At 39.6% G+C, this 24,538-nt stretch overlaps 3 protein-coding genes across 4 annotated transcripts; 1 reads left to right on the top strand and 2 right to left on the bottom strand.

Annotated features, from left to right (window-relative positions):
* Positions 1-12: 12 nt before the first annotated feature.
* On the bottom strand, positions 13-3,406 carry LOC114453803 (fibroblast growth factor 4A-like). Its single transcript, XM_028433699.1, has 5 exons — positions 3,250-3,406; positions 2,119-2,229; positions 1,596-1,699; positions 1,291-1,464; positions 13-117 (listed from the first exon to the last, which is right to left on the bottom strand). Exons 1-5 carry the CDS (start codon positions 3,404-3,406, stop codon positions 13-15), a joined length of 651 nt encoding a protein of 216 aa, XP_028289500.1.
* Positions 3,407-4,423: 1,017 nt separating this feature from the next.
* Positions 4,424-18,485, bottom strand: ccdc93 (CCC complex scaffolding subunit CCDC93). 2 transcript variants are annotated; one of them, XM_028393220.1, is made up of 24 exons: positions 18,331-18,485; positions 17,919-18,032; positions 17,624-17,718; positions 17,239-17,350; positions 16,949-17,047; positions 16,669-16,725; positions 15,785-15,885; positions 14,557-14,574; positions 14,200-14,236; positions 13,721-13,819; positions 13,382-13,432; positions 13,076-13,162; positions 11,849-11,965; positions 11,316-11,378; positions 10,969-11,042; positions 9,411-9,492; positions 9,247-9,321; positions 9,100-9,171; positions 6,841-6,949; positions 6,632-6,714; positions 6,413-6,450; positions 6,206-6,290; positions 5,673-5,786; positions 4,424-5,110 (listed from the first exon to the last, which is right to left on the bottom strand). In XM_028393220.1, exons 1-24 carry the CDS (start codon positions 18,454-18,456, stop codon positions 5,054-5,056), a joined length of 1,965 nt encoding a protein of 654 aa, XP_028249021.1. In that variant the 5' UTR covers positions 18,457-18,485; the 3' UTR covers positions 4,424-5,053. The 2 variants fall into 2 exon arrangements, with proteins under 2 accessions (XP_028249021.1, XP_028249022.1); XM_028393221.1 differs by lacking the exon at positions 14,557-14,574.
* Positions 18,486-18,830: 345 nt separating this feature from the next.
* Positions 18,831-21,512, top strand: LOC114426072 (U3 small nucleolar RNA-associated protein 14 homolog A). Its single transcript, XM_028393218.1, has one exon. It carries the CDS (start codon positions 18,995-18,997, stop codon positions 21,344-21,346), a length of 2,352 nt encoding a protein of 783 aa, XP_028249019.1. The 5' UTR covers positions 18,831-18,994; the 3' UTR covers positions 21,347-21,512.
* The last annotated feature ends 3,026 nt before the right edge of the window (positions 21,513-24,538 follow it).

Raw genomic sequence — 24,538 nt, 5'->3', positions numbered from 1 at the left:
TTGTGGGTAGGATTACATATGAGTCCCTGAAGTCAGAGTGGAGAGGCAGTTGGAGGAGGAGAGAAACTGCTGGTCACTGCCTGGACACATCCAGGGATCCCACTGTCCAGCTGCTTTCTGCAAATACACAATAGCCCAATATGTTTTTAAAGGGTCAGTCCACACTATCAAATTGACATAAGAAGGTTTTGAGACATATGCACCAAAACTTCAGCTAACATTCCATCAGCACATTTTAATCATTAGTATTCCATTGTTTTATCTGTTTCTTTTTTTGTATTTTGTTTTTGTAGAAGAACAAGTCTAATAATTCTAATGATCTAATCATTTCACACCCGAGGGTCCTGTTGAGCACAGCCATGTTCTTTTTCACAACTGCCTTCAAGAGTATAAGCACTGATTTGGTTGCATTTGCCAAGTGCATTGACTGCTGTGAAAGTTTACATTCAGATATGTTAAAGTTATATTTCTTTGCTGACACTACACCTGGTGTTTTAGTTTTAAGTTTGTTTATTGATCAAGATATAGCACATAGTATATCCCACTTTTGTGTGTGGGTGTGTATGATATGATTGATTTTATTATTGTGTTATATGGAACAGTTGAGAGCATTCATTCAAAACTAAGAACAGTAATTAAAATGTAATCAAATGTAATTAGTTACATTACTTTGATAAAGTAATTTTTAACAGGGTAACTCGTAATTGTAACCAATTACATTTCTAAAGTAATCTTCCCAACACGGTTTATAACAAAAAAATAAATATTTTATTACTGCATCCTGAAAACTGTATACATGTGTATCAACACTTTTTCACTTTTTATCAATCACAAACTTGCATACAGGTTTTGTATTTGCATTATAATTGACAGTGGTGGTGTTCACAGTAGTGACTTTAATCAACAAATTAACATTTCATCATCTCATGCATCTGTTATAGGTTACCAAACACACTAAACAGCTGCAGACTGTCCACTATGACCTTGTGTCTTTCTAATACTTGTAAGTTCTCTCTCTTTTAGCTGTTTTTGGTCTGAAGAAAGTATCTACCTCCTCCACTGGTGGATTATCCACTCTCTTTACCTCTCTAACTATGTCTGCTGTTTGATGTTCACCAGACATCATAAACTGGGGAATATTCATGCATTAAAACTTCGGTTACAGTCCTTATTCCCATTAGTTTATTTATCCATGTTACAGTCTACGCCCTGGATTCTGCAAGGACACTAGCTTCCATCTGCAGCGTTTCTCCAGTTCAGGTAAAGGGCAGTGCAGTCTGATCAAAGCACCTTCCGAGGGAGGAAGTGGGTGCAGGACTGGTGACGGCTAACAGTGTTGCCCCTCCTGAGCTCTCCTTTGTAGGAGAGAGCCAGGTAGATGCCTGGGTGAGACAGAGAGGAGTAGGTAGTGTAATAATTTTCCTCCAGGTTCTCCTTCAACATGCAGTCATCAGAAAACTGCTTCTGGAAAGAACATGTTAACATTAGCCTTATTTTTTTCCATTATGCAGCCCAGACCAGGGTGTTAATGAGGCAAAGGAAAATCCACCCTGAGGTGGTGTGCTACAGTATCAGCTGAGCATTTGCCTACTTACTGTTCCATATGCCAGTCCTTCTCCACTCAGACAGAGGTACAAGCCACTCTTAACACCTCTGATTCCCACCACTCCATTCTTCATAGCAAACACCTTGAGCGAACCTACACAAGCAGAAACAAATCCAGCGATCTGCTTTCATTTTGGCTGCTAAGTGCATTTTTACAAAAATGATAACCAGCAACAAAGAGTGAACAAAAGGTTCAGACATAAAAGCAACGAAATTAGTGACACACCCTATAACAACACACATTGCAAAAAGTAGAGAACAGTGAGAAGAGAAAGAACAGTAAAAACTAAATCATCAGTGTCAACAGGTCAAAAACAAAACAACCAAAATTCTAACTCCCTCACAGTCCAGGAGGAAAGCAACATCAACATATAGCCAGTGAGTTCATCTTTACACCCCACAGAGGTTCTCACTGTTGCTGTTGCTTTCCTCCCATTTTCCCTGGGTGGTAACTGTTTATATAAAAAATACTGTGAATAAAATACAATTCTCCTGATGTCATTGCGGACTCACAGTATTCAGTGGGATTGTGGATGCCTCCTACCAAGCCACTGGGTAGGATCTGCAGATGGTAGCCAATACCAACACGGCAGTAGAGCAGATGCTGTCTGACTGGTTGAGGACCTGTATTACACAGAGATGAATGGGTGTGGAATAAATGGCCTGCTGAACAGTGGACATAAGAACATAAGGAGAAAAGCTTGCAACAGTTAAAACAGTTTTGTGCATATAACAATTCTGCATGATTTGAAACCAATCGTAGACTGTTGGGAAAAAAACACAGGACCTGGTACTATGGTCTTTAGTCTACTTGAATTTAAAGTGTTCAAGAAGAAGAAGAAGCTTTGATACATTGACAATGTGTCAGAAGCAGAACAATGGAGCTTTGTGGTAACATCCAATGTAAGGTTCCCTCGGACAAGCTTACTGCCAGAGCATCAGGACATCTGCTCAGACAAGTGGAGTAATGAGTGGCTGAAGAAGGAGAGCAGCTGGCGTACTCGGTGGGTTTGACCTCTGAAGTGAACGAACCTGTGTGTGCATTCTCTGTTCACACAGTTTACAACACTTACCTGCTACTGTTGTTCTTTGTCAGTAGGTTGCTGCTGAAAAGCTGCTTAATGGGTTACAGTTGAATAGCTGGCTGCTGTAGTTCTTTTTTGTGACTAGTTATGTCTTACTGTACTTGAAGTTTAGGAAATAGTGTCATGAATGAGGAAAAAGCTGTTGTATTTTTCTGTTTTTAACATGTTATGAAAATGGTACATGGTGTAAAATGTAAATGCAAGCATGCAGCATACAAATGAAACTTCAATTTGGCTTTCGGATGGTGACTAGTGTGGTACACTGGTCCAAGAATGATGTGGAAAATACAATTTATTTTGAGCTTGTTTCTTGCAACAACGGTCCAACCAAGTACAGCGTAAATTCAAAATATAAGAACACATTTCAAGCTAAGACTACACTAGTATATAAGTATATAATTGGTAACTTTCTTACTAATAAGAATGTTTCCTCTCTGGGAAACGTTTTTAACAAATTCATCAATTTCTCTGCAACACTACTGTATGTATTCACACCACATAACACTATTTGAAACAGGTTTTATTTAACTTCTGTGTTTATTTTTCTGCTTACCCTTACCTTTAAGCAGGGAGTTCCTCATGTGCAGCTTCCACAGGGCCCTGAGGTGGGAGCCGTGGTCCTCGTGTGTTCCTTGATTCTTGACTCCCACTGACAGCCCACACAAAGTGAAAACCAGGAGCACAAACAAGCTGGACAGCAGCAAGGACACATTCATAGTGAAACATCAGACACCTGCCAGCAGACTGATGTCTTAAAAACAGGCATGTCCCTCTGGTAAGGTGCCACAGGTTCTGAGGTCTGTTAAAGTTAGGCCACGTCTTCCTCTTCTCCTGTCAAACGTTTGAGGTGCACAGATTCCTCCACACCAATTTCCTACTTTTATCTACTCAACGCCTCTCTCCCATTCTAATGTAGTGACTGACAGGGACACTGTGAAATACCTCACTGCATAGTCATATCAGGACCATATCAGAATCTCTAGAATTCTACCAACAACAATAAGAAATCAAACATGATGTTCTTCGAAGCTGCTGCAGGAGGCTGATGGTGTAGTTTCAACCTGTTGGAATAGATCCAGTCTGAGTGATGAAATAGTCAGAAATGTAACTGTTTGAGCATAGCCTACATACATGGACATCTTCTAAATGTCATCCAATCAGTGCTGTGGTGGATGACACACACAAACTCTGTGCATATCAGCTTCACTGAGATTGGAGAGTGAGCTCAGCTGATAATAGAGGCAGGCTTGGACACAGAACAACACATTCATAACACACAAGCAGCGACCTACAGTATTTCTGGACTGTATAATACACTACACAGCTAAAAGTAAGCAGACACCAGAACACTAAAGCAGTAGGCTACTGATTTTAAGTAGTATTTCTTACAGTACAATATTTCTATCTATATGTATACTGAGTGATTCATCTTTTGACCAAAGCATTCTGGATAAAAATGAAGGGTAAAAGGCAATGTTGTAATTTGCAGTTTAATCTGACAGTGGCAGTGTTGTCCCATTGTTTTAAAAAGAGTGAATATTTCAGATATGCCGTCTGGGAAACTTTGGTGTTTGTGGTAATAGCCAGAAAAAGGAAAGCATTTGTATAAAACATTGACAATAAAGTTTGATACTGATAAACGTTGGCTTTAAAAACTAAATTTTGTACTGAAGGAAAAAACATTGGCATGGAAACATTTGCACTGAAGTGCAAACACAGACAAAACTATGATCTTACAGTTTTATAATCTTTATTTTCATGTTTTTTGTGTCTTTTTCAATGACCACATTCAGATGTTTGGTTGGTTTTTAAATGTTGACTGATTGAAATTAGTGCAGAATGTTTCATTCACTGACTCCTGCACAGACTCATCCTGATAGAAAGGTTCTCTCAGACACAGTGTGCTGATTGAAGGCAGTCCAATCTGTGATAAGTAACACCAAAAGCATTCTGAGTGTATATTGACAGATTCTTTAATTCCTTAGATACTGGTTAGACATTAGATGGAAGCAAATGTAAGATAAACTACAGAGATGCATCTTTGTCTTATATGCCATAAGACAAAGATGCATCTCTTTCAGAGGACATGGCACTCTCTTTGTTGTTAGTTATCTAGAATTAAAACTGACTCTAATATTATACATTATCCTGATTAATAGGACTGTTAAAGGTCCCTGTACTTCATTCATACAAAATAACCATTTTTGAGACTTGGCTGACTAGATGTGTAGAAGTAATGATAATGGTAAGCGCGTGACTGAAGTTTCTTAGACCTTTTTTGTTCTCAGTGCTGGATGTGGCACATATGAGGAGCACAATGTATCTCTAGATCATACACAGGACACATGGGCTAGTGATACAGCTTAAGAGGCTCCTTTAGCTCTTAGCTTGGACAGCAGCATCTCATTCTTCCGACATTCCTGGTGACAAAAAGACAAATATTTCATCGTTTATGGTTACATCGAAAGTTTACATCAAAAGAAACAAACCTGTCTAATATAAATGATGCTTTACAACTGTTTTTACTGTTATTTGAAACATATTTCATTTGGGGATTGCCTGACTAATACAAATATACAGAATGATTTTCACCTCTCTTGTTGTTACTGTTGCATCTAGAGCCATCTAGTGGTCACATTATACATTTCCTGGTGGTTTATGAGCTACCAGGTGTTTGCAATCACCTGGTGAAAAGGGTACTGCATTGCAGAACTAACTGAGTGGCAACCATTATAAAAACTGTTCAAATTCTTTTTCATCAATACTGTTTTCATAAACCAATACTGATGTTAATATGCAGTATTCTCCAATTATTCTCACTGGATTTATCGTAGTAATGAGGTAAACACTGCCATGCATTATATGAAACGACAACTAGTTGTACATAACTTTTGGTTCACTATTCTTGTAAACTTTAATTAGGACAACTGGGATATGTCTGATTTAGTTACAGTGCAACAAAGTCAGCCATTCTTTTCTCACCTCCTTGAAGTCTTTGACAGTTTTGAAGTACAGCCTCTGCTTGTCAAGCAGCTCCAGGTACTCATCATTCAGCTGATCTCTCCTCATTTTGTTCTCTTGCTTCTTTTTCTCCATCTGAAAAAGCAGACAGGGGGAACAGAAATGAGTTGAAGGATACTTACACTTTATTAGGCTGTAATAGCTGTTTATTTGACGCATAATCTGCAGGAGAATTCTTGACTTTTCTGTATGAATGTAATGTTATTTGCATATTTCCACATATTTCCGGCAACTGATAACTTTCACAGCAATGCTACCTGCACTATCTTTGTGACTGCTGATGGCTCACCATATGAAATATGAATGGGCGAACTTTTGCTTCTGAGAGGATGCAGACATTGTTTGAAATAATTAAAAATAAATAAAAGACCAAAATAGGACCAATGGCATTAGCATCAGCATATCAGGAATACTGGTATCAAATGTCTGATACTGCAACATCATTGTAACAGCAATAAAAAGATGTAAGCTGTAACAAACCAGAATGATCTCACCTTTATGCGACTCTGTTTGATTCCCTCAACAATTTGCTCCATCTGTCTGAGGAACTGCTCCTTGGCTGCAGAGGACAACATGGCTCTGGACAGGAGAAGTCACTTTTAAATACTCAGTGAATAAAGCAGTGAAACAATGTGACAGACACGCAGCGTGTGGTCTCTGCTGTCACTCATGTTACCTAGAGACTGTGTACTCATACTTACTGTTGGAAGTTGTCGTGAATAGAATTGAGCAGATTCACCTGTAGAGAGGAAAGGGACACATCTTCTATCAATATTTAGTACATATGTTCACCTTCAATTTAATAAAAATAAAACCATAGATTTTTTTTCATACATTTTTAGTTACAGAAATAACAGACTATTTATAGTCAAAGATAACTAGAAACTGTAATTTCAAGGGTTGCTGCTACGACTACTTGCCTCCTTCTCCAAATAGACCTTCTTGTCATCTAATGTGTTATACAGAGTGAAGAACTGCTTGGTCTCTTTGTGCGTAGCAGAAACTAGAAAGCACAAGAATGAGCAGAGATTCACTGTCATTGTTCACATCATTGACAACAGGACAATGACACCTTGAGTGTTTTCTGAGCACAAACCCTGATGAGAGTTAATAAATAAAAGGAACTTACCTTGGCTGTAGAGTTCAATGAATCTTCTTTGGTACTGGGTCAGTTCAGCACGGCTGGGCACCTCGTCGATCTTTCTCTGCAGGATGGCGATCTCCCGATTTCTCCGGGCCTGAGCAGAGTGAGGGGAATCCAGTGATTCAGTTTACAAAGAGTGTGTGTCATGCCTAAAGACTAGTGAACATACTCTTCCTGGAAACAGAATCACTTAATCAAAAATAAATGAATAAATAAATAAAAAAATAGGCAGTTTCCTCTGCATGACACTGCAGTGTCAGCTCAAGCATTCAACTGTCTCATTAAATGTAGCTACAAAGAAGACCATCCATCAAATCTATATGCATCCTTTTATAGGCGATAAGTTAATCCTGTGCCCCAAAGTGTTCCCCCACAAAACAAAATTGTCCAAACTTGAACTTTTATAGTGCTGTATTGAATCTTTAGCAATGTTTTGCAAATTGTGTGGTTCGTGGTTTTGGGGCAAATGGTTATAAAAAAAATATGGTACAAAAAAACACACTTGCAAAAAACAAAAAAGCGCTTCTCAGTAGAGAAGAAGCCAAGATTGACTGACTTTACATGACATGCAGTTATATGATGAAAGTGTATTAGGTTGGTCAACAGGCAGGTGATGTGCATAGGAGAGTTAAAAAACTGCTATATGTGTGTAAACCACAGGTACTTGGGAAGATGTTTCATTATTTCATTTCCATTTATTTACCATTCTCTAAAAGCAACATTGAAATACAATCAACTTCTTTATTATTTTATTTTTTGTCTGTGTTACCGGGTTCTCTCTACATTTACCTACAGTTGTGTTGAAAATAATAGCAGTTCAACATGACTAACCAGATCAAACACTGTTTTGGGTATAAATCTTATTATTACATGGCAAATAATTCACCAGGTGTAGTAGAATCAGAGAAGCCAACAGACCCAACATTCATGATATGAATGCTTCTGAGTCTGGGTAATTGAATAATTAAGTAAAAGGGGCCTGTTCAAAATAATAGCAGTGTGGAGTTCAATCAGTGAGGTCATTCATTATGTGAACAAACAGGTGTCATTCAGGTGGCCGTTACTTAAGGATAAAGCCTGAAGCCCGAGGCTAATCTATTGGCAAGAAGCCCCCGCAAAGTCCAACTGTTAAAAAAAAGAAGAGCTGAAGAGGACGCAATTTGCCAAAGAACATATCGACTGGCCTAAAGAGAAATGGAGAAACATGGACTGATGAAAGTAAGACCGCAGACAGTTTGGCAGACGACAACCAAAAACTGACTTCAAGCCACAGTACACTCTGAAGACTGTGAGGCATGGTGGTGCAAGCATCATGACATGGGGCTGTTTCTCTTACTATGGTGTCAGGCCTATTTATCTCATACCAGGGATCATGAATCAATTTGCTTATATCAAAATCCTCAAAAATACTTGAGGAGGTCATGTTGTCTTATGCTGAAGTGGGTGGGAAATGGGTGTTTCAAAAAGACAAAGACCCCAAACATACCATAAGCAAGCAGCATCTTGGTTCCAGACCAAAAAAATTAAGGTTATTGAGTGGCCAGCCCAATCCCCGGACCATAATCCAATAGAAAACTTGTGGGGTGACATCAAAAACGCTGTTTCTGAGGCATTCCAAGAAATGCAGAGGAATCGTGGAAGGTTGTCAAATCATCCACGGCCGGAATGTCTGTTTACAGGCGCCAGAAGTTGGGTGACTCCATGCAGCACAGATGTAAAGGAGTTCTCAAAAACAGTGGTTATACTAAATATTAGTTTAGTCATTAAGATTTTAACAAACACTGCTATTAATTTGAACACAACTGTATGATTGTGCTGTCTCCATCAAAGTGCAGGACTACATTTGCAATAAAAACACTGACTCAAAACTGACTGTCAGTTTACCAACAGAAATGAATACAGTGTTAGGTCTACCCGGCAGACTGGCAGCAGGAAGGTTCTCCTTATGAGCTGGGTCTTGCTCACAGTTTCTTCCTGTTAAAGGGAAGTTTTTTTCTTGCCACTGTTGCTCCTAAAGGGGGTTCAGGCTATATAAATTTATGCGCTATATAAATAAAATTGAATTGAATTGGAATTAATAAGAACTTTTAATATGTAATATTCAAACAAAATTGGCAGATGTCTTGTTTTATTTAGCATGCTGTCTCATTCCTATCTGTGTTCTGTTATCTACTGCTGTGACGCAGACACATCAGAAATCACTGCAATTCTATCTAATCTTACGTTGAACTGGATGATAGTTACCATGTGCAGACGAATCTTCTGCAGTTTCTCTCTGTCTGTGTTGTACTGTTTGTCTATCAGCTGATTCCTCTCCTAAGAAAAGAGAAACAAATTGGCAGCATTTTTAACAGGAGTAACCTACAATGTAAAAAAGGTAATGGTTAATACCGTTTCCTCCGTTGTGTCCTTTCCTGATGCTGACTTCAGCTCCTCAATGTTGTGCTGCAGACGGGCCATTTCTTCCTGCATACAAAATATATACATTAAAAAACAAAACTAGCTACTGGATACAGTATCATAGGGAAAAAGAGTGAGCTTGCTGATCTGCTCACTCTGCAGTGTGTGCGGAACTCCTGCTCTTGCTGCTTCAGATTCTCGTTCATGGTCACCAGAGCTCCCAGCTTCTCCAGCAGCCTGAAAACAAACATACCATCAGACTGACTATTATCTGTTAGTGTCACAGGGTCCATCCTGCCACTGAAGTGCTCTGACCTTGTCATTCTGTCTGTAAACTCATGTTGTTTGGAGGATATAGGCATGTAATCTGATTGATGATGAATTGTAAATTGACGCCCAAGCAACACATGCTAATAACACACACAAACTTTTTTTGTATTTTCTTTTTTTTGACTACCAAAAACGTGTCAAATAATGTTATGTTGATCAACTTCCATACTGTAGACAATATTCTCATCAGTCTGATCAATCATATATTGTCACTATGACACCTGTGAAGGATCTACATTTTATTTAGAAATGAATGAATACATTTCATATATGGTGGTTATTGTTGGATAAAAACTGATCAGTCCACCACAAGTCCTACCTTGTGAACTGTGAAATGCTATGTCAATAAAGGCCTTAGAGGTAACTGTTACATACGTTCAAGTGGCAACACCCAGGCCTGGGTGCAGAAAGATGCTCTGATGCTCCAAACTCTTTGCATGTATTTGGATTTACTGAGAGCTTAGGCAGGATTATTGTGGATTCATTTTTGAACATTTCTGAACCCTATGCCATAATTATGTACAAGGTCTTTGCTGCCATCTAGTTGTAGCAGTAGACTGCAACAATTTCTAGTCCCAATGAGGTTTCCAATATCACACTACTATACTTGACTTTTCTAGCCAATATACTTGCACTTCCCCACTAACAGTGAAGTCTGTTCAGATCACTTCTCTGATTTCACTTTTGCTTTCAAATTTATTTTTACAATGTGAAAGAAGTGAAGGACAAAGACTTTGGGGACTTCAATACTGTACAACTATCAAGCATACCCTGACCCTTTTTAGAAATGTACTAATGTTGTAAAATAATTGTTTTGACTGATCAGATGTTTATATATACCAGATGTTCATTACAAAGTCTGATGAACCTTTTGTATATAAAGTTTACCAAAAACTTTACTCCTACTACATTTTTATTGTTGTTCCTGCACCAAAAATACAAGAAGCCAAAAGAAAATAAAAATATAGCATTTGAATTTGTCAGAATACATCTACTTCAGCTTCGTCACCCATTTCTACAACTTTAACTGTGCACACAAGATTTGTGATAAAACAAATGATCACTGGTCAGGTTCTGTTGTTCAGCTCTACTATTAATGGCAAAACTCTGTATCTCTGGCTTGCAATTGTGTACATGAAATTTGATACAGCCATAACTTAAAAAACATTTATGGCCCTTCATGAAGCATTTTGAATTTGACTTTGAAAATGAAATGAATGAGTCCATCAGCTTGTGGTAAAGATTGCATTAGTTGTTTCTAGCTCACTGCTGCTTAACTTGTGGCATATGTGGAAATATTATATATATGATAATAATAATAAACAAGTACTGGTTTGAGCCCTAAATAAAAAATGCTAAAGTGGATCCCACTACATGACTCACCCACAGTCAGCCTGCTCCTCTATCTCTTCTAAAGATTTCAGTTCTTTGTTCAGCTTTTCTGAGAGCTCAGCAGCCTGGAAAGATAAACATATGGTGTAAAAAAAGTCTAGCATTTGTAAAACTGTAGATTTTCAGAAAATTGTGCTACTGATTCTCAGGAACTGTATTTCCATGCCTAATTGTTAAAAACTTACAAAAGGTTCTGCTTTTTAAATGGTTGTGGCTTATTGTCATGCAAGTCTTTGTACTTTGTAATTTTTAGCTGCTCCACGGATCATTTCTGCAGGAACTGTCATCAATTGCCTTGACTCAGCGTGTATGTAGCCCAACTAGTCCAGAGTATTTACCTCCATCAGATTTTTCTTCGCTTGGCCACAAACTTTCCCCATCTCTGCTTGCTTGGCTTGTAGCTGTCAGCACAAAAACAAATACTGTTACATAATCTATGAGACTGTAGCTATACTCTTATCATTGCTGTCAGACATTATGCATTATGCCTAATTTTCCACAATGATGTGGATCATCATCAGCTCTGGTTGTGGGTGGGGGTATTTATTGTTAAGGGAATTATCTTTATGTATTTAGTAGCATAAGTTTCATAGGGTGTACAACTATATCATATAGAGGACTGGAGGTTGGGGAGATAATTATTGGACTAATTGTATAGCCCTGTGACATACACAGGTAGTAGTATTGAGGAATATGAACTACTTCAGGCCAGCTGTGCCACAGTGCAGCCCAGTGTTTTGTTATGTGTAGTATACTGTGGGTATTGTTTCCTCTGACCTTTACCGTCCACACTAATCCCTTCAACATCAAAGGAACTTAGAAACTGTTAATAGTGTCTGACACAGCATGCTGTCCACAATGAACCACTGACCTCCTCCAACTGTTTAGTCTTCTGCAGGATCTGTTTGTTAAATGAGGCGACTGCCCTGCGATGCTGTTGCAGCGGGCCATAGCGCTCTAAACGCTCTTCAGAGGACAGCTCCAATTGCTGCAGGAACAAAACCGTGTATTACTACATGCAAACATATGTTAGAACAGTATTGTAAGAGTGCTGGCCACCAATGTTTCATCAGTTTTCAGAGAATGTTTTGAAATACGTCTGAACAACAAATGTTGTTGAACTCAGCTGTTCATCTTCACCTCAGAGAAAGGACACTCCTTTGAGGACAACAATGTTCACATCTTAGACAGGGAGGGCAGGTGGTTTGTAAGAGTAATCAAGGAAGCCATACACTACCATTTAAATAGTTTGGGGTCACTTGGAAATGTTTTTATTTAAAAATTATTTTTTTTTTTCCAATGAAGATTAAAGTAATCAGACATACAGTCTAGACATTGTTAATGAGGTAAATAAATATTCTAGTTAGAAAAGGCTGATTTTTAATGGGATTAATGATACATTGTGTTAGCTGATCGTGTTAACTGGCGATACTCGGCTAACTGGTGATTAGAAAACTCCTGTGAAATTATGTTAGCACCGCAGAACTGTTATGCTTATCAGAAAAGCTATAGAACTGGACTGGTGACCCGAAACTTTTGAATGGTAGCGTATGTTAAACTGGAAAAACCTTCCCTCAACAGCGGTGTTCGGACATCATCTTTCTACCACATACAATGCAGATTCCATCCATTCCATCCAGGAAGTTTAACTCAAAGTCCCATGTTCACACCAAGAACAATGGACTGTCAACCTGTCCCACCACCACAGCCCCGTCTCATAGCTGTTAGCCAGTCCATAGATACACCAGTCAGTCAGTCAGACCAACACAGGTAAATATGGAGACATTTAGAGCTATTTACACAGAGTTTTACACAGACCCACCCACTGAGGTCCTCCACCACATATAAACAGTTTCCCCACCAAACAGAACTGAACTGAGCAAGCAAAAAAACAGACACAAGAATAGCTTTAAGAACCTAGTTGATGTTTAAAATAGAACACCACAAGTGGGCTAAACCACCATAAATAAGGAGAGGTTCATTTTGAAAGCAGAAAAGCACAAAGAAGCCTCAGTTTGGTAGTTTATGCTGAGGAAAGAATAAAACCACAGCACAGCTAGAGTGCACCTGCGACAGGTGAGACTGGGGCTCCGCTCACCTTCTCAGCATACTCGGAGGCAATCAGTTTGATCTCTTCAGACTGAAGTCCCACTATCTGACCCACTGCACTAGCTGTCAGCTTGCCCTGCACAAACACAACATAAATTTCACAAAGAAGAAGTATCCTCAAAGAAGGATATTACCGGTACATAAGAATAGTTTTTAGCAACAATATTTTGGGAATACAAACTATTCTTAACTAAATGTTAATTAAATATGTATATAATGGTACTTCTTAAAATATAGATACTAAACCAAAATAACAAGGATACTAGTTCTAATCAATGAGCTATCATTTTCATACCTCTCCAGTTGTCATAGCAGCCATGCTGGTCATCAAGGTTTTGATTCGCACCTTAATAAATGAGAGAAATATACACAATCACAGTTTAAAGAAGTAATATCAATATTATTTGGACAGATGTAAAGACTTTCTAACAAAGGTGATGGAAAAAACAGAGCATCTGGCCAAGTAAGTAATTTGTATAATAATTATATTTACTGCATAATAAACCACAGGAACAATTGATGTGATATTTACGTTCATAATGTCTTTTTTTGTAGGAAAGGTAACTAAAAGTAATCAAATATTCATAGAGTGGCTTTTTCTTTACAAGCCTAGCGCAATACATAAATTGCTAACCTCCTCTGCTGCCTGCAGGTTGTCTTCCTCCGACATGTCCATCATACCAGGGGGTACTGCCTGAAGGCCACTGGACATTAAAGCCTTCTCCTCATCTACCTAGAGGTAAAAACACAAAGGGTAGTTAACGGAATCAAAGGAGCTAAACTGAAATATCAGGGGTTGTTATGTGCAGTTTTTACTTTGAATAAGTGACCACAATGCTCCTGTAAAATACAGAGAGAATTGACAGACTAAACAACCAACAAATCCAGATAGGACAAGTGAAGTGAGGTCTATTTCTGCTTTACTCAAATAGCACAATTTAGTCATATTTTCTGCCTATGAACAGTGCCATTTCAAACCCTCCAGTGAGGCAGGCTACATGTACCGGCACAAACATTACAAGCATTTTGCTATAAATGGAAGAGTGCAGCAGTGTTTTGTAAAGGCATTCATGGGAAAATCAGGGGAAGACTAATCTAAATCTTTACACCTACTTTGTCTTGTTTGGACTGCTTGCTGAATCCATATCGTCTGGAGAAAAAAAAAAAAAACACATTATGTACCATTACCAAGGTCAAGTAAAAAGTGAGCATTCCTTTCCATCGAAACTCATGTTCAAATACACCATGCCACACCAAAACATGAGGCAAAGGACAAACTGATCGCTCACAGGAGAGGTGTCTGATTAATAAAGTGATAAATGCAAAAGCGCATTAAAAGAACACTACCTCCATCATGCCTGATTTGATAAGTACTGCTTGCATTCTGTGACCAACACATTCAACCACAAAACAGCAGTGTGAGCGGGGCTTGCAGTAAAAGAAAGCATCACAAGGCTATCAAGTACTTACAGGAGGAAATCTGACATTCTAGTACAGAGATGGAGACGCGTGAATGAAAAACAATATATCAGACAAAAGTAAAACTAGGCATGAGATGTGGATATGAGTCTATATCACCTGAATGGGGTTTAAAGCATGAACAGAGAATGTATGCTAGAAAAGTTAATGGGTCTGATGATTGTCATTACAGCTGAAAAGTAAACATTTCATTTTAAATGTACAGTACATTAATAGGGGCTCCCAAAAATTATGAGTTGTATAAACACACACATATTTCATATCAACACCTACACCTACACCTTTTCTGTTCTGGCTGGAAAAGACACAAAAGACTGTAAGACATGTCGGTAAAGAAACTACTAAAAAATGTTTCTTTTTGATCATTTTATATTTTGAAAAAAAGAACCACATCCAAAATTATTCATACCCGTTCTCACTCATCAATGGCAAAGCTTTTATTTTTGCTTTAGGGTTCCTGTCTTAAAGAAGTGGAGTCCTTCTGGGTCGTGTCCAAAAAAGGCCAACTATGTGCAGTGTCTGCTGGAGTGTCTGCCTTGAGCGTTTTATACCAGCTTCACTCAAATTATTCCAAATGGCGATTGTGGGGATCCTTGGATTTTTATTAGGCTCCTCCACTACCATTCTTGCCCGTGCAGGGGACCCTTTTGTCTTCCTACCACGTCCTTTAAGATTTCGTACAGTGTGAAACTTCTTGAACTTTCTAATAACGCTTTGCACTGCAGCTACTGGTAACTAAAAACAACTTTGGAAATACTTCAACAGCTTTTTCTCTTCTTGTGAACATCAACAATACGGATCCAGAGGTCCTCTCTAAGTTCCTTGGTCTTTGCCATAATTGAAAAGAGACTTAGTAGGTTGTCCCCACCTCTCTCAAGGTACGGTTTATGGTAGATTAGAATGTACTAACTACTAGAAGTTTGAATAATGCAGAAGATTGAATATTCCTAAAATTGTGCAGTAAGATAAATGGTATAAATAATTTCAGACAATGGTTTCAATTGTGTCAAAATGTAACAATAAATAAATAAAAAATATATTCTGTAACTGGTTTTGGTTTATTAAAAAAGTCAAACAATATAATTTCCTCAATCAAACGTTTGTTTTTCCTTTGTAACAGTCCAAAATTCTCTGACAGCAAGCATCATGCAGAAAGTTGAGGATAATGACAAAACGTTAAGAGGATTACAGGATACAGGGCACACACATCTGATCTCACCTGCCATATTCAAGCAGAGTAGAGTGAACCCTGGATTCCTCATCCAGCAGTTCCCCTGCATCCCTCTGCCTTCTATACTTCCTCTGTGGTTTGTAGACCTCCTACAAATTCAGAAAGCAGCTTGTTCTTTATGCTGTTGAGCATGTGAACACGTTTCAACAGAAACAATCTATGCTTTTACTTAGTCAAGTACAAGTGGGCTTAAAAGTTAATAAATTGTTGGGACTTCTTTTGTATTTCCGCATATATTAGCAGATTCTCACACAAAGCCTTACAGTAGACAAAGAGAAACCTTATCAAACAACGCGAATGTTATACTTCATTCAGAAAAATATGATTCAGTGATTCAATATTACATATCTGAGAGTGGGCAAAGTATTGTGAACAATGTCTGCTATGACCTTGTGTGTAGCAACAACAATGGCTTGGATGAATTTCTTCTTAACTATTACACATCTTACTTTTGGAATGATCTTTCTCTGTGGACGACTCCTAAGGAGGGTATCAATTGTCTTGAATCTCCTCTATTTGTAAGCAAGGTGTCTCATTGTATTTGTCAGGTCCAAACTCTTTGAAGAGGTCTTGCAATCTTTTCATCTTTTTGGGCCTAAAGAGCAACAGTTAATTTTCTAAAATCCTCTGAAATGTCCTTTGATTGTGCCATGACCTCACTTCCACAAACACGTTGTGAAGATCAGACTTAATAGATCACACTTGTTTAACTAAAACGGGGCACTCAGTCACACTGATTATACTAATTAACAACATTAACAACTGGACTCTAATTTGGGAATCAAATTAAGTAAAATAAATAATTTCTTTTGTTAGATTGGGTATATACTGTAAGGAAGTCATGCTGTGTACATGATGGTGTACCAACCTACCAGCACATCCAGAACTGCCCCTGCAGCTTTATCTTTGCCCTGGAGAACCTCTTCATCCTGAATTAAAATTTCACAACACATATGAACATCATTTGTCTGTCTTGTCTGGGTCACATGTCAAAATTATCATCTGATTCTCTTTGGGTTATGCGTAGTAGTTCAAATACAGTTCAGATATCTGTAACCTAGCTCATTCTTGGTAATCACAAAAACAAAAGCTTCCATTTTTATATATAGGGATATGTCCTCAATATCTACAGCCTGTGGTTGGTTTGCTTACCTCTGGAAGGTTGTGGGTCTTCTGGAACTGAGAAATAGAGTAAGCTCTTACATAATCTCCCATCTCTTCCCTCGTCTCTATGGCTCTCTTCACAAGCCACTGCCAGGAAAAAAAACATTACAGGTACTGTAGTTGATGTCCTACGCTGTTGTCAAAGGCAACACATTTGTGTACCATCTGCTTTGGTTCCTGGCCTGAAGACATCTACATGCCTATATAAAAACACAGGAGCCCCTGATCATTGCTGTACATGTCTTTTATTTGATCATTTGCTTGTTGAATTCACTTGCCTGTATCACTGGAAAAATGTGGATAAAATCCAGTCCTTGGATTTGATGGGGCTCCAGGCGATGAGGACACTTCATTTTTGGAAGAACAGAAACAATCTTCTCTGTCAGGGCTCTGTTAGAAACACAAACTAATCTTCATTTATCTCAGTCCTGATTCTGAGTTGTATGTCTTTGTGAGAGTTATACTTTTTGTCTGTGCCTCTCATTTCAGAATTACATTATACTAAATTACATGTCAAGTCACAAATACAGCCACACTGTGACAACTTGATTGAAAACCACTGACGGTGTTTTTCCTCATTCACCAGAATAATTATCTCAGTCTTTTTTGGAAAGGGACTCTGACAACTTGCAGGCATAGTCAGCCAGCTGGAAAACTACTCACATTTTTTGGCCAATGGTTGAGTTTTCTTGGAAAAGAAGATCAACATCAATGTCAAAGTTACACGTGGTGATACACCAGGTCATACCACCTACTACCTGTATGGAAAAAAAGTGGAGTGATGCTGTTGGTTGAATGCAGTGCAATAAATAAACCTTTATTAGGCTTTGAACAGTATTGAAAATACATAAATTCACATCAGCCAACTTGTAGCATTGTCAAACTGACAAGTAAACAGGGGTACGTTTGACTTCCCTTGCTCTCTTGTAACATGAATCAGTTTCATGAAAAGTATGACCTTATCAAACGGAGACAGTCCTTTGATCCGGGCTCTAAAGTATCCAGCTGCCAGCAGAAGTTCCAGAATCTCTGCCAGCTTCACGCTCTGCTCTTCATCCTCTCGGGTTTCCACCTGGAAGACACACTTTTTTTGTCTGGCGTTGCTGACTAAAGACATTCCCAGTTTATACCTATCCCATCTACCCCCCTCCCACCGCCCCATTCCTATTTCAAAGCTTTTTTAAAAACGTATTATTGAGACGTAAACGTTCAAAGTGCATTTATATAACACAAGCCTATCGGTTTCAAGCTAGCTTCAACATCTACTTCAGCATTAGCTAACGTCAATTCTAGCATTTTACATTTATCCACAGTTTTGTGCAGTAAATGCAACCTTTCAGTGTTAAAACAACTATTAAAAGCATCTGTACCTGAATGAGGTTTCCCTCCTGATCATACTGGGCATTTATTTTCGACCCAGTTCTGACTCTGTGAAAAACAGACGTAGCCGTCGCCATGTTGAACACAACTGGATGACAGGTCACATGACTCTTCATGTGACAATCCTGCCACAGATCACTGTGATCTTTTTTAAACTCGGTGTTCTGTCTCTACTGCTGCTTTGTCAAAATAACGCAGCACCGCTGGGTCGCACAGTTTGATGGGTGCACGCATAACTCTGCTTATGTGTTTTAGTATCTTTAAGCCTTTTCCAAAAGCGGCAAGAAGTACTTAATAAATACCTTATATCCAGGTATATCAAAACGCTTACTCACTCTTAAAGATTATAATAATTCTGAAATATTAACTATTCGTACAAACGATTTAAAACGGATTAAACCACCGAGTAAAACAAAGCTAAAGAAACCCCAACAATTTGTTAATTTAATTTTTAAATAGGAGGAGTGGTTTTATTTCAAAATTTAAAATAAGTGTGTTTTATTTGAGTTTGTCATTGTTCTGTTGATAAAGCGTTTTTTTTTGTTTTTTTAAATATGACGTAGCGATATTTTTTTGACTTTGCGACGCCGTTGTTGCGACGCCGGCTCTGTTTACGGCACACGTGGGTACAGCAGTGGTGGTTTTTCTTTCAACATGGCTAAAGTTTCCAAGAAGAAAGTCAGTAAAAAGAGCTTAAAAAAGAGCTCCGAGGTGACGGGTAACAACGAGGCGGTAGCAACAAATATGATTTATGATGACGACGAAAAGGAGGACGATTTGGATGGAGCAGACGTAGACGTTAGTGGTGAGGAGGATGAGGACGGTGAGGATGAACGAAAACGCCAAAAGCTGCTGGAGGCCATCAGCGGTCTTGGGGGTAAGAGGAAAAAGACGCTGGGAGAGCGATCCGAAGCGGCCGTGCAAATGTGTGAGTTTACGGTCACTTCGAAGGGAGATGGCGAAAAAATTGACTTGTCTGATCTCATCGAGACAATCGAGAAAACCCCTTCCGTCCCTGCTAAGGCTAAGAAGCAGCTGAAGACATTGCAGCGGAACACTAAGACTGTTGAATGTCCTCTCAGCAAACAGGAGAACGAGAGGATTCAGAGAGACGTGTCCTTTCAGAAGGCAGCCACAGAGGTGAGCCGGTGGAAGAGTATCATCACACAGAATCGGAAGGCTGAGCAGCTGGTCTTTCCCCTCAATCAGGAGCCTTCAGGCCCCAAACCCATTGACAGGGTGGTGACAGGCTGGAAGGCACAAACCCCACTTGAGCAGGAAATTTTCGCCCTCCTGTCTGCCAACAAGCAGCCCATCAACGACCCTATTCTGACACCATTTGAGGAGGCTTCTGTGAGGGCGATGAGCTTGGAGGAAGCAAAGATCCGCCGCGCTGAGCTACAAAAAGCACGAGCTCTGCAGTCATACTATGAGTCCAAAGCCCGTAGAGAAAAGAAGATTAAGAGTAAGAAATACCACAAAGTCCAGAACAAGGTCAAGCGGAAAGAATTTTTAAAGGAGTTTGATGAGATGGTGAAGATGAATCCAGCTGCTGCTTTGGAAGAGCTGAATAAGATGGAACTGGCCAGGATGCAGGAGAGGATGTCTTTAAAGCACCAGAACAGTGGCAAGTGGGCTAAATCGAAAGCAATAATGGCCAAATATGACCTGGAGGCTAGAACAGCCATACAGCAACAGCTAAAGGTCAACAAAGACCTGACACAGAACCTAGTGAGCTCACTGAAGGAGGAGGAGGAGGAGGAGGAGGAGGAGGAGCCAGGCACAGAGGTGCTGCCAGATTTTGTGAATGATGCAAAGCAACCTCTGGATTCTTCAAATCCGTGGATGAGTGGGAAACTCTCTGAAGATCCGACAGAGAAAGAGATGAGTGAAACTAGAGGTGTGACAGTAGAGGAGCCTATTACAGTAGCACATACAGCTGAGGAGGAGGAGGAGGAGGGAGACACTGAGAAAACAGAAGAGGAAGCACTTCTCAGAGAGTTTGACAGCAGGAGGAAGCTGCGTTGGGCTCAAGAGGCAGATCCAGCTGCAGTAATGTCTGTGGATGATGATAATGATGAGGATGACGGGGTAATAGTGGCAGACAGCAAACCTTCAGCTGAGGAAGCAGATGCTTCTGATGGAGAGGAAGAAGGGCTTTCAGAGTTCACAAGCCTTTTCCGGGGAATAGTAGATGGCTGTAGAGAGGGTAAGGCCGGATCTGACACTTCAGCTCAGCTGAACGAAGGGCTGGTGAGGATCAAGGGTGTGGGAGACATGGAGCTACTTCCTCTGACCAATGAAAAGGCACCTGTTGAACCCCAGCATCCCCCAGCCTCAGAAAACCTGCCCTCTGCAACAAAGAAGGCAGAAAAAAACAGAAAACGGAAGAAAGGCATTGAGCTTAAGGACGTTCTCACCAAATGCACAAAAGTCATCAAAGTGCCCGTCACTCCAACTGTTGAGGACTCTGAAGATGCTGAGGACAAAGTGGACCAGATGGGACTCATTAAAGAGGCATTTGCAGGGGATGATGTTGTCTCAGACTTCCTTAAAGACAAGAAAAAACAGGAAAATGCAGGGAAGCCGAAGGTAGTGGACATGACGCTGCCTGGGTGGGGAGAGTGGGGAGGTATAGGCCTTAATCCATCACGCAGAAAACGCAGGAGATTCAGGATCAAGACTACTCCGCCTGCACCCAGGAAAGATGTACATCTGCCCAGCGTCATCATCTCGGAGAAGAGAAACAGTTCCATCAGCTTTCACCAGGTGAACTCACTGCCATTTCCCTTTGATACCCATGCACAGTTTGAGAGCACCATCTGTTCTCCAGTGGGCCGCACCTGGAACACAGAGCAGACTGTTAAAAAGATTACCAAGCCCAAAGTGACAACACAGCTAGGTGCTATCATTGAACCCATGGCTCAGGAGGAGCTGCTGAAGAACAAGAAGCAGATGACTGTTAGAAATAACAGCACTGTGGACTCATTAAAAAGAAAGCATTAGCAATGACACTGAGTAAAACTGTCCGGATTAAATAAACTGCATGGGATGTTGAGTTGTTGAGACAGCAGAAATGTTGACTATATTTTTTGACTAAAAGTTGGTGTATTAAATATATAACTGAGTACATGAAATAAATTTCCCTGTGGAGTTACAGGTGTTGTTGCAAGGTTGTGAGTTGAAGCTGAACCATTTCTTACACTTGTTCTACACAAAGGAAGATTCATTCATTATTGCAAGGTATTTTTCAGAAATGTATAGGCATTCAATTTAAGTTTACACACTTTATTGCTTTTGAATATTCATTTTTATTTCCTCTGTAGACACTGTATGCTTAAGCGTGTTAAAGGTTTCTTGATCTCTGGTGTACATTAGCTTTACACATGAGCCTGAACTAACATAACCCTAATATCTGATACTTGTTATTTTATGCCATTATAATGTTGGCAGTGAGGCCTTAGAGTAAAAGGTAAAATCATGTGTAAAAAAAAAAAATGTATTTAAAAAGAAAATGTGTATTTTGTGAAACATTAACCAGTGTTTGGATTAGGTAGGCCCCTGGTAACTAAACTACGCACCCTGAAAAACAAAACAAAAAATATAAAATAAAAAAAATATGCCAGACATGAACAGAATAAGATTAAGAAGTACTTTATTGATCCCCGTGGGGAAATTAAGTCATGGGTTTTGTGTTTTTTTGTCATAAAAAGTACTTCACACAGGTAATTCTTACGTGCATGTTTTTACAATCAGAAAAATGTGGCACTAATTTAACCTGCATGAAATGTGTGCTAGGAAAAGGCCTCTAAAACAGATCATTGGAGCTAAAACATAGTAGTGAACATGCAACACAAGACAAAGAAAAACAACTTTTCAACAATTCCTGCACACTTTTCACCTCTGTAGGTAAAAGTAGGTCAACATCACAGGGGTTTTCATACTCAAAAATAAATTTCATACTTATAGTTTAAAAAGAAAACAGCCATCAACAGTCCATCCATCCATCATCCGAACCCACTTTGTCCTGCAGTGCAGGGGTCACGGGGCTGGAGCCTTTCCCAGCTATCTACAGGTGAGAGGGGATATCCAAGTCAAAGAGGACATTTTAATGCTGTTTCAAATTTTATTAGAATTCAAACCTATTGTACGGAGATGGTGTTCAGCCTTTTGCTTTACAGATAGTATCCTTTAGCTGTCAATTAAAACTCAGATCCATGATTTTATAGCATGCTGGATATATGTATGAAACCAGTCTCAGCGATAAAAACTTTCATGGGCCACTGAGCACATAGACTGGTCACATTTTATTCAGCCTAAAAGAGAGAGAGGGGTCACTGCATCTAACAGCAGCATTTTACAAGTTTGTGCCTGACTTCTTTTCTCCTTTCTTCTCTGCTGATGTTCAATACATTTGTATGGCCATGCAGCAGTCTCTAAAAGAAAAGCCATTACAGTTGGGTTAAACCTTCACACATGGGCGAGAGTGCATGCTTTGGCACCTGACGTCTCTGTATTTCACATGATAGACACTCTATTAAAGTGGGGGATGCCGTAATGGACTATGCATCAGTTCAGGTAATGGTTGTCAGCTTGAGTGCCCGAGAGGCAGTGGAGAATTCCATTAGAAGCCCCACAGTTACTAAATCAGTCATTCTCTACCTTTCCCTTTATTGAACCACCTCTTTGGGGCAATTACTACAGCTTCATATAGCTTTCAACAATGAAAAGAAACCTTGGACTTACTCCTGCTTGCTGGACTGCAACAAGCTCAGACAGTGATCCTCAGTGAAATTTATAAAGTCTCCTGTGGCTGTAAATCAGACAGCCAGGGCAGTGACTGGACTGCAGCTCCCATGATGGAACGTGTTTTTCTCCACTGTGCCCATTTGTGAGATCTGTTTAAATATTTGTTCTAGGATGAAGAAGCATTTATGCCTACCTGATTGGTCAGCTGCAGAGCAGTAAAAAGCAATGCTGGCTTGTTTACCATTTCCTGATCAGGATGAGATGTGATAGAAAAAACTTCATCATACACAGTAATTAGTTAAATGCCTATTAACAGTACATGTTCAAAGAAGTAGTTTTATCTGCTAGTTGCCTTGGAAGTCTGTGCATAAAACAACCCGATAGAGACCCTTTCCCATGTCCCCCTTTAATCCAAAGCCCAACTCCATTTCCACCCTGACAGGTGTAAGATTAACTTAGTTAGATGCAGAGCTGCTCATGCACACCAAATTAAATTAATGGAACAAATTTCCTTCCTAATTAAGATGAAAATACGTGTCAGTTGTAACCTTGCTGAGCACTAATTATGTACAAATGATTTATCATCTGTTTCGTCCTGAATAGCAATGGGCTCACCTCTTCGATATCCCTGGCCGGCTGTTAAGAGATGGTCCCTGATTAACAGTGACAGGTTGTGCGGAGGAGAAGCTGCACATTCCCGAACAGCCAATCAGAACCAGTCTGAGCTCAGAATCTCCTCCCTTCCATTAACCTACATCGAGTGTGCAGTTGAGCATCACAGTGCCTCAGTTCCCCTTGTTGTTTCTCTCCTTGGAATAAAAATAAAGTACATTCTGAGAGGAGAGGTGGGGGTGGTGTGACTGATGCAGGCTGATAGAGCAAGGAGGGTGAGTGTGGTAAAACCTGAAATGGGGGGATGTGTGTTACTTGCAACTAGATTACTTTATGATCCAACTAACAAGAAGGCAATGGGCAGAGTTTAAAATAATCTCCACCATAAATAACTTGAATAACACAGACAATAAGGCAACATTGCATGTTGGCTTTAAAGTACCCTTCAACAATTTCAAGCTTGTCTCATCCTGAGGCCAGCAGGTGGTGCAATAGGTTAAGTCTCCCAAATGCCTGTAAATTCCAGTAGGCAAACGTCAAAATAAACAGGGCTTTATTATACTTTTACAGCCTCACTGGGATATTTCATCTTATTTCCTCCTGCCTTGCAAGTACAGATATATTTCAATGGGCAGCAGCTATGATTAGCATAAGAATCCAAGTCCCTTGTGATGCTAAGGACATGCCAGCCAATCTGTAATCATTGTTCTGCAGGCTTGCTCACAGGGGATATTGCCTGCTTTGTCATTATCATTCAATGTGCCACACACATGCTGGCATAGCTTTCGTGGTGCTGCCAGCAACAGGGCATTTGCATTTGCTTCTCATATTACCAAA

Source organism: Parambassis ranga, chromosome 21 (assembly GCF_900634625.1).
Source record: "Parambassis ranga chromosome 21, fParRan2.1, whole genome shotgun sequence".
Classification (NCBI taxonomy): Eukaryota; Metazoa; Chordata; class Actinopteri; family Ambassidae; genus Parambassis; species Parambassis ranga.
Note: the sequence above shows the minus strand (reverse complement) of the source record. Positions and strands in the feature narration are given on the sequence as shown.

Coding starts and splice junctions, on each gene's coding strand:
- LOC114453803 (XM_028433699.1), bottom strand. CDS start 3,406: ATGAATGTGTCCTTGCTGCTGTCCAGCTTGTTTGTGCTCCTGGTTTTC. Junction 1,700..2,118: donor CCACAATCCCACTGAATACT/GTGAGTCCGCAA, acceptor CTGCTTGTGTAG/GTTCGCTCAAGGTGTTTGCT. Junction 1,465..1,595: donor AAGGACTGGCATATGGAACA/GTAAGTAGGCAA, acceptor TGTTCTTTCCAG/AAGCAGTTTTCTGATGACTG.
- ccdc93 (XM_028393220.1), bottom strand. CDS start 18,456: ATGAAGAGTCATGTGACCTGTCATCCAGTTGTGTTCAACATGGCGACG. Junction 17,048..17,238: donor ACATTTTTCCAGTGATACAG/GCAAGTGAATTC, acceptor TTTTCCTGGCAG/TGGCTTGTGAAGAGAGCCAT. Junction 16,726..16,948: donor AGACCCACAACCTTCCAGAG/GTAAGCAAACCA, acceptor ATTTTAATTCAG/GATGAAGAGGTTCTCCAGGG.
- LOC114426072 (XM_028393218.1), top strand. CDS start 18,995: ATGGCTAAAGTTTCCAAGAAGAAAGTCAGTAAAAAGAGCTTAAAAAAG.